At 34.1% G+C, this 10202-nt stretch overlaps 1 protein-coding gene across 4 annotated transcripts in view; it reads left to right on the top strand.

Annotated features, from left to right (window-relative positions):
• Positions 1-1705: 1705 nt before the first annotated feature.
• Positions 1706-10202, top strand: part of LOC107562761 (visinin-like protein 1) — a 33042-nt gene continuing 24545 nt past the window's right edge. For 3 of the 4 annotated variants that reach the window (XR_001606030.1, XM_016247474.1, XM_016247477.1), the window contains exons 1-3: positions 1706-1726; positions 3993-4088; positions 8233-8380. Coding sequence is in view for 3 of the 4 variants with exons in the window: in XM_016247474.1 (XP_016102960.1) it covers positions 8371-8380 (10 nt within the window). In the remaining variant the exon portion in view is untranslated. Of the gene's footprint in view, positions 1727-2367; positions 2432-3992; positions 4089-8232; positions 8381-10202 lie in introns of those variants that run through there. The other variant, XM_016247475.1, reaches the window with a different exon arrangement.

The following is a 10202-nucleotide window of genomic DNA, read 5'->3' as shown; positions in this document are numbered from 1 at the left end:
TGCCCTTTGAGACAAGCAGAAAGGTCGTTTAACTGTTAAACTGTTTTTTTTTCCATCATGCCAAATAATGGATGATGATTAAATGGGGCTCTGTGTGGAAAAACAAAGCTGAGGTGAATATGTGCTAGGTTTGGGAATGATGCATTATCCGTTTTTTATATTACAGTGTTTACAGCATTTTCATGAATAGCAGCACCTCGGGACACTGGGACGGACTCATCAGAACTACAAAAAAAGGGTTTCCAAAAAGAGGGTTTCACAGTGATGCCATAGAAGAACCATTTTACATTGGCATTGGCAAGGCAGTTTAGATACATAATGTGACATGTTTTCAACTGGAACAGATAGTGACTGAGAAAAAGTAGGCTGTGAATTTTATGAGCAAAATAAAATTAATCTGTTTCATGCAAGAATGGAGCTTGCAGTTGACCAGGTCACGGAGGCTAAAGGTCAAGTTTGAGACCCTCAAGAGCATTATGCGAATCCCAATGGTGATGCTTGCTTTTGAAATCTATATTTATTGGCCATTATTGCCATAATCTTATATTATATTAAAGTTAATGTTGGAGGAGCATATAAACAGATGCTTACCTCAATACCATGAGAGTTCTTTTTGGCATCCCTCCACAATCTCATTTCATGCTTTATTTCTGTCCGCTCATTACTAACTGCATTTATTAAGTAGTTTGCTGGGACTTTAGTGCTTGAGTCCAGATTGTCTCCATGGTTTTCTAATTCTTTTAAACAATGTTTTCCAAGTAATTATGTACATAGGGATATAGGTTACTTTTATCTTAACTAATTAAATAACTAAATGCTAATTAAATGAATACATAAACAATCGTTACACATTAATCTATTTCATATTGAGCCTGCATTAAGCCTTTTTTAAAGTAATAACTTTTACTCATGGCAAAATATTTTCCCGGTGTGTTTCCAAAAAAAAGGCAAACCTGCGCCCATTTTCTTTCAGTCAGTCCCGTCCCTCAGCTCATTCAAGTCACAAAAAAGGACAGGTAAGCATTTCGAACTTATTTAACATTTTTCCTATTTAAAGCACTTTTGAACGTTTTATGATTCATTGTGTTATCTTATTATTTGAAGCTAGCAAGGCGCCATTTCATCAAAGTTATCAACGGCGAGTGTTAAATATGCAGTGTTTTACACGACAGTTTGTCACTGGGAAATTAAGAAATTTATTTTTTGTGCTTTTCTCAGTTGGACACAGACAAACAAGTCCCCTGATTTTTGTTTTTAAACCAGAGAGATGCTGACAGTCCATCTTCCACATCTCTAACCATCACTCGAGCCCCAGAAACTAAAGCAACAGGTAAAGCAAACCCTCCCATTCACTATAAAACAATGATTTTTAACTTTTTGTTAATTGTTATTTATGATCCGCTTTGTCATTTTCATCTGGCATATCGATGTGATGCTAATGATGTTTAAGTAATGTGGTGTTTTGGGTTGTGTTTCTTGTTCATGTTTTCATGTCTTTTATTTTGGAGTTTAGTCATGGTCCCTGTTTGTGTCATGCTTCCCTTGCCCTCATGTATTCATGCCATTGGTTCTCTTGTTCTTTGTGTCATGTTCTAATTGGTTGTCTAGGTCATGTGTCTTGTTTCCCATTTGTTTGTTCATGTCATGTGACCCTCTTTGTTTGATACAAATAGCCCTCATGTTCCCATTGTGCCTCGTCGTGTATTGATGTTGTAACCTGCTGTCGGTGAGTCTAGTCTGTTCATGCCATGTCAAGTGTGTTCAAGTCAAGTCTGTTTCATGCCTCGTTAAGTCAAGTCTGTTCATGTCAAGTCAAGTCTCGGATTATTGTTTGGGTCACTCTGTAAATAAACTGCACTTGGGTTCTTCACTACACTCGCCTTCAGTGGATGATTCGTTACAGTTTATTAAATCTGTTGAACAAAGTGGCTCGAGGAGCGTTTTGCAAACGTTAGTTATTTTAGACCTGTTATTTGCTCCTCACGTTTTGTAATTTTAAACAATACTAGCAGATTATCGTCATGCTTTTGAAATCAATCTTTTCAGAGCAAAGGCAGCGAGTGGTGGCAAATACAGGATGGCTGTAATATTATGAGCCTAAAAGGAAGTAGAATTATTTCTCATTGAATAAATTGATGGGCTTTAGTGTTGTATGAGACATAAATTGTCACATTATATAATACTAGGTTCTTCACTACACTCGCCTTCAGTGGATGATTCGTTACAGTTTATTAAATCTGTTGAACAAAGTGGCTCGAGGAGCATTTTGCTAACGTTAGTTATTTTAGACCTGTTATTTGCTCCTCACGTTTTCTAATTTTAAACAATGCTAGCAGATTATCGTTATGCTTTTGAAATCAATCTTTTCAGAGCAAAGGCAGCGAGTGGTGGCAAATACAGGATGGCTGTAATATTATGAGCCTAAAAGGAAGTAGAATTATTTCTCATTGAATAAACTGATGGGCTTTAGTGTTGTATGAGACATAAATTGTCACATTATATAATACTAAACAAGTATATTTCTTCAGTTTTCGTTTTTCGATGAATTGCTACATTAGCAAATGTAATGATGACCAGAAATGTATTGCAGCACAAATGACAAAGTAATTCTGCCATGATAACTCCCTGTGAGTTTAGCATGGTAATATACATGGCAATGTCAATGTATTTGGTCTTGGCGGAATAGATCTGCTATGCTGCTGTGGCAGAGCAAGTACCGAGACTTGCTACTGCAAGTACCTCCATGACATGCTGCTGTGAGCATGTAAGAAATATTGCTGCTGCACATATAATATATATGAGACAACCCCCCCAACAAAGCAGGAGACACATAAATGGACAATACAGCCAAATAAATGCATGTCACTGAGTGTAAGAATATAAACTGCTGCATCAGTGGACATGCATATATTTACATTTAGTAATTTAGCAGACCCTTTTATCCAAAACAACTTACAAATGAGGACAATAGAAGCAATCAAAACTAACAAAAGAGCAACAATATGTAAGTGCAAATGACATGTCTTGGTTAGCCTACCGCAGTACACGTAGCAAGGTTTTTATTTATTATATATATATGTATACACACACGAAGAAAAAACAGATAGAATAGAAAGCTAGTGTTAGTTTTTTTTTTTTAATAAAAGATAAATGGATAAAGTAGAATTAAAATCGAATAGAAAGTGTTAGAGTTAGATGGTCAAATAAAGGTGGAACAGATGTGTTTTAGTCGTTTCTTGAAGATGGCTAAGGACTCTGATTGAGTTGGGCAGGTCATTCCAACAGTTAATGAAAAAGTCTGTGAAAGTGATTTTATGCCTCTTTGAGATGGCACAATGTGTCGTTCACTTGCAGAACGCAAGCTTCTAGAGGGCACATAACTCCGAAGTAATGAATTTAGGTAAAGGGGTGCAAAGCCAGTGGTGGTTTTGTATTCACGCATACAGAAAGAATGAAAACAGGATAGAATGGAACAAATATCCCCCAAACAAGCAGATCTGTAATACAGTATGTACATATATACTGATGCCAATACATATGCACTGATGCCGCTGCAAAGAGCCATGTGAACCGCATGTATTACTATGTGTGCCTGGGCTACCATGCTGCCCGGCTTAACACTAGTTAGAATTCTCACTATGTGTTGATGAGAGAAGACCCCAGCATCCACCTGAGCAAAATATATTAAAGTCATTTGATAACTCTCATTGATATAACTTTTATACTCTTATTGTGTATTAAATCCATTAGGATGATAAAGAGAGCAGCTACGGAAAACATCACCTAAGAAATAAGCAAACGTGAACATTGAGGTTAAGCAGCTAATATGCGAACCCCGGTTGAAATGCATACAAACAGTAATGTTTATTTAATTTAAGCCTGTTCTCATGTCCTTAACTTGTCAGCATGTCCTCAGAACAATTACAGACTGCTTGCTGCTGCAGCTGTATAAACACAGATGCATAATCCTAATTTTGTGCTTTGTCTTCAAGGACAAAAATGCCATTGATGTCATTCGAACAACGATCCTGGCATATCTATTAACATTCTGAAAGGAAGATTCAGCAGATGCTTTCAAGACACACAAGGTAGGACACATGTAAGGACTACATTATATATGCTTGGGAACATGCATGGTTAGGATAGTCCACTTAAAATGAAAATTGTCATGATTTACTCACACTCATGTTGGTCCAAACTTATGAGAATTTTTATTAATATGAAAAAATATGATATTCTTTCATCATTTTTGTCTATCCATTGAATGTCTAGGCAATCTTTATCATCAAGTTCAGTTTAATTTAGGCTTTTATTTTCATATAAACATTCAACAATGCACACATGTAGAGCACAGCAAATATTTTAAAGGGAACCTGAAATGTGCATGCTTGAAAAATGCTAACCAAACCTCAGTCAAGCTTCTCTATTAAATTTAATCAAACCTGTGTCTTGTTGACTTGATAAAACCGCTTTGTTCATGTGGATTAGCGATGTCTTTATGTACTTCTTGAAGGTAAATATTGATTGCCTAGACTTTCAATGGACGAACAAAATTATAAGAGTATTAAAAATACCTTAATTTTCCCCCCAAAACTGAACAAGATTTTTATCCGTTTGCTATGATGTGATGTACTAAAGAACCTTAGGTTGATTTATTAATTTATAATTAGTAGGTTTTTTTTATTAAAGAAAATTTGATTCAATTCAAGCTCTAGAACTTTCAGCTGATACACCCCTGAACATTTTTCCCAATTAAATCCAGCTGACAACCAGCTCTGGACATATTGTGGAAATTAAAGTACTACAGGGTTTAAAATCGGCACACACCCCACTAAATAAACACTACTCCAATCCTTCACATCTTGTTCATTTATGAAAATGTAAATATGGTGTCTTTCCAAAAAAAAGGGTTTTTATGATATGTAGTGAAATACACTAACACTAACTTTTTTTTTTAATGGGCATTTATAAAAAGGAGCCTGACCAGGTGCTGAAGGCAGCATCACTGAGGGAACCCACTGGATTTTTTTGATTGTCTGTGAAGATGAGGTGGTGAAGTCATCCAACCAGTGCACCTCTGTTGTGTTTTTGTTTTTTTACTTTAGAGTACACTATAACTACTCAAAGCTCATACAGAAACTGCTGTCGAATCTTGAAGAAATATTTATTTAATATTTCAATAAGAATACCCTCCTGTTCTGTCATCATTGTTTTGTACCAGTGGTATTTTATGCATTTTTTAAAATTAAGATGAGAAAATAGAGAGACTTGTTCATGTTTAATATTCTCTTTGGTAAACTCCAAAGGATGTAGACTTCCAATATCTTAACATGATATGTTTTAAAAAAGTGATATTTAGCATGATATGTTATTATAATACACTGTGTTATAATAACGTATTATAATATAATGTATTATAATATATGTTATTAAATACACTCAAAAATAACTGAACAGGATTCAATCACAGTGGACAGTGGTTCCACACATTGGAAACATGTGATCTCTACTCAAATACTTCATGTAGGTTAAACAAAAAGGAGCTGAGTAAACTCAACTAAAATTAGACATGTTGTATCATATCCAAATAACTTGATTCTATCATGTCCAAATTACTTAATTCAATCATGTGGAACCACTATCCATGATTGAATAATGTTCAGCCAAAAACTTTTTCTTTCTTTTTTTTCCATTGTAGTCTGCGTGGCCTACCCTTGTGAAAAAGAAATATACACTCTACCAAACCTCAGTCAAGCTTCTCTATTAAATTTAATCAAACCTGTGTCTTGTTGACTTGATAAAACCGCTTTGTTCATGTGGATTAGCGATGTCTTTATGTACTTCTTGAAGGTAAATATTGATTGCCTAGACTTTCAATGGACGAACAAAATTATAAGAGTATTAAAAATACCTTAATTTTCCCCCCAAAACTGAACAAGATTTTTATCCGTTTGCTATGATGTGATGTACTAAAGAACCTTAGGTTGATTTATTAATTTATAATTAGTAGGTTTTTTTTATTAAAGAAAATTTGATTCAATTCAAGCTCTAGAACTTTCAGCTGATACACCCCTGAACATTTTTCCCAATTAAATCCAGCTGACAACCAGCTCTGGACATATTGTGGAAATTAAAGTACTACAGGGTTTAAAATCGGCACACACCCCACTAAATAAACACTACTCCAATCCTTCACATCTTGTTCATTTATGAAAATGTAAATATGGTGTCTTTCCAAAAAAAAGGGTTTTTATGATATGTAGTGAAATACACTAACACTAACTTTTTTTTTTAATGGGCATTTATAAAAAGGAGCCTGACCAGGTGCTGAAGGCAGCATCACTGAGGGAACCCACTGGATTTTTTTGATTGTCTGTGAAGATGAGGTGGTGAAGTCATCCAACCAGTGCACCTCTGTTGTGTTTTTGTTTTTTTACTTTAGAGTACACTATAACTACTCAAAGCTCATACAGAAACTGCTGTCGAATCTTGAAGAAATATTTATTTAATATTTCAATAAGAATACCCTCCTGTTCTGTCATCATTGTTTTGTACCAGTGGTATTTTATGCATTTTTTTAAATTAAGATGAGAAAATAGAGAGACTTGTTCATGTTTAATATTCTCTTTGGTAAACTCCAAAGGATGTAGACTTCCAATATCTTAACATGATATGTTTTAAAAAAGTGATATTTAGCATGATATGTTATTATAATACACTGTGTTATAATAACGTATTATAATATAATGTATTATAATATATGTTATTAAATACACTCAAAAATAACTGAACAGGATTCAATCACAGTGGACAGTGGTTCCACACATTGGAAACATGTGATCTCTACTCAAATACTTCATGTAGGTTAAACAAAAAGGAGCTGAGTAAACTCAACTAAAATTAGACATGTTGTATCATATCCAAATAACTTGATTCTATCATGTCCAAATTACTTAATTCAATCATGTGGAACCACTATCCATGGTTGAATAATGTTCAGCCAAAAACTTTTTCTTTCTTTTTTTCCATTGTAGTCTGCGTGGCCTACCCTTGTGAAAAAGAAATATACACTCTAAAAAAAATACTGGGTTGTTTCAACCCAACTTTGGGTCAAATATGGACTAACCTAACTTTTGGGTAAAAAAATTAATATAAAAATCTAACCAAACGGTTGGGTTAGTCCATATTTGATCCAAAGTTGGGTTGAAACAACCCAGCATTTTTTTTAGAGTGCACTTTTTACAGAAAATAATGTTCTTTAAAAATATATACTCAAGGGCAAACTAAATGTAATGTTTTCATACAAAATATACAGTTTAAATTTATATAAAATGCCATTTAAAGAGTGCTTTTTTGACATGATAAACATACATGCATCTTTGTATGTATTTTTTCATGTTAGCACATTGAAAGAAGTTACTTTAAAGCATGATGTAATGATTTAAAATATACTTTTTATTTGACACTATTAGAAAGCATACTTTTTAAAAGTGTACTTAAGTGTTTTCATTAATATATTATCTGCAAGTAGTTTTTTTCATACACTTCTAAGATTTGAAGTGCACTACAAGTGCACTTTCAGCACTCCCTTTTTTTATACAAGGGTGGGTGACAATCTGTAAAGGGCACATTACACACATTTCAATATAAATCAACCCTCAATATAAACTTTGTTACTCTCACTATCTACTGTGAAAATATACCACAAAATATACTATCCACTTCTAAGCATACCAAAGAAAAATCCACAAAAGAACCGGACCGGACATCACAGTAAGAGTTCACAGTATCATGTGTGGTCTCCTAATTCTGATCAACTTCTGCAATAGCATGTGTGCAGCAGCGGGGTGGATGGCAGGGCAAAACAACGCACTTTTAATTGACTGTGACAGCAGCCCACACTCAGGGATGGGCAGTATTTCAAATACATACATTTGAAATACAGAATATTTTGTATTTAAATACATTTAAGCTTAGTATTTTTGTATTTTCAAAATACAAAAATACTTTTTGCCAATCAACCTATTAATTAGACTGCTGATTTCCTGCATCAACAAGTATACAAAAATACTAAGATTAAATGTATTTAAATACAAAATAGTATTTCAAATACATGTATTTGAAATACTGCCCATCCCTGCCCACAGTGAGAACCAACAGTTAACCAAATGCTGCCCATTCCTGGGAAACTGCAAGAGACTGTAAACCAGATTCCTGCTGTTTTCCTCTCAGAATGTCATTTCATGCTGACACCTGCCAGTAAAGTGCTGGACGCCCTATTTACTCAACTGAAGAGAGTCTGGAGTGGGAGGACACCAGGAGGGGCGTGCATGACATGTCTGCTGATGTTCTTTTAGAGGGACCCAGAATATGCGTGAAGGTGAGTCCAGCAAACAATTACACCCTTCCTGATGTGACGCTAAATGGCCAAGGAGATCCAAAGGCAATGTGATGCAGGGGAAGGACAGGACGAGACCATTCAAAAAGAAGTGAGGGAAGAAATTAAGTACAACATTAGAATTTCTTCTGTCTCAGAAGAAAACTTCTTGCCAATCAAGCAATTGTTCAGCTGTCAATAATTAGATCAGAATTGAGCTTTGGGTATTGGATGTAAAACAACATAGGTCCCCTGGTATTGCATTACAGCTTTTCTCAATTGCTTTGGCTCAATTCTTGAATGAGATTTGGATCTCTAAATAGTTCATCGAAATAATATTCAAGAAATAATAGTTTCTTGTTCACACCAGATTTAAATTTCTTATTCTTATTTAAGCAAACTGCATGGGTTTTGGCACATGTGTGCACAAGACAATTGTCTACAATTTGTACATGCATGTACAAGCTTTTTGATCAAAACTGATGAGTTACTACTTTTCACAACTTTGTGAGCCATCAAATGCAAAATTATTCATTCAGTTATCAAAATCAGTCAGACATTCATATATATTCCATATATATATGGCACGAAATGTTCATGATGTCTGCTAAACTGGCAAATGTTGACTTTATGGTATGGACATACAAATGTTAACATTCAAATTCACATTGCTTCAGACATAAACATCGAAATAATATTCAAGAAATAATAGTTTCTTGTTCACACCAGATTTAAATTTCTTATTCTTATTTAAGCAAACTGCATGGGTTTTGGCACATGTGTGCACAAGACAATTGTCTACAATTTGTAAACTGTACAAAACTGATGAGTTACTACTTTTCACAACTTTGTGAGCCATCAAATGCAAAATTATTCATTCAGTTATCAAAATCAGTCAGACATTCATATATATTCCATATATATATGGCACGAAATGTTCATGATGTCTGCTAAACTGGCAAATGTTGACTTTATGGTATGGACATACAAATGTTAACATTCAAATTCACATTGCTTCAGACATAAATTAACTCTAAACATACAAATGTGGAAAAAGTCGTTTTCTGGTTACTACTTGACTTTTTGCAGTCAACTTTTACCTACTTTTTAAATATGTATCTAAAAAAGATTTGGGCAAGTTACTACATTTTGCAGACATTGAGTTGTGATTGCACTTACAGTCTAGAAAATGTAAAGATGGAAATGAGATTTGGATCTCTAAATAGTTCATCGAAATAATATTCAAGAAATAATAGTTTCTTGTTCACACCAGATTTAAATTTCTTATTCTTATTTAAGCAAACTGCATGGGTTTTGGCACATGTGTGCACAAGACAATTGTCTACAATTTGTACATGCATGTACAAGCTTTTTGATCAAAACTGATGAGTTACTACTTTTCACAACTTTGTGAGCCATCAAATGCAAAATTATTCATTCAGTTATCAAAATCAGTCAGACATTCATATATATTCCATATATATATGGCACGAAATGTTCATGATGTCTGCTAAACTGGCAAATGTTGACTTTATGGTATGGACATACAAATGTTAACATTCAAATTCACATTGCTTCAGACATAAATTAACTCTAAACATACAAATGTGGAAAAAGTCGTTTTCTGGTTACTACTTGACTTTTTGCAGTCAACTTTTACCTACTTTTTAAATATGTATCTAAAAAAGATTTGGGCAAGTTACTACATTTTGCAGACATTGAGTTGTGATTGCACTTACAGTCTAGAAAATGTAAAGATGGATTCAAAATTGAGCCAAAGCAATTAAGAAAAATTGTAACAATAGTCTCCCGATGTAAAATTGAC

Source organism: Sinocyclocheilus grahami, unplaced genomic scaffold, assembly GCF_001515645.1.
Source record: "Sinocyclocheilus grahami isolate Dianchi unplaced genomic scaffold, SAMN03320097.WGS_v1.1 scaffold837.1, whole genome shotgun sequence".
NCBI lineage: Eukaryota > Metazoa > Chordata > Actinopteri > Cypriniformes > Cyprinidae > Sinocyclocheilus > Sinocyclocheilus grahami.
Note: the sequence above shows the minus strand (reverse complement) of the source record. Positions and strands in the feature narration are given on the sequence as shown.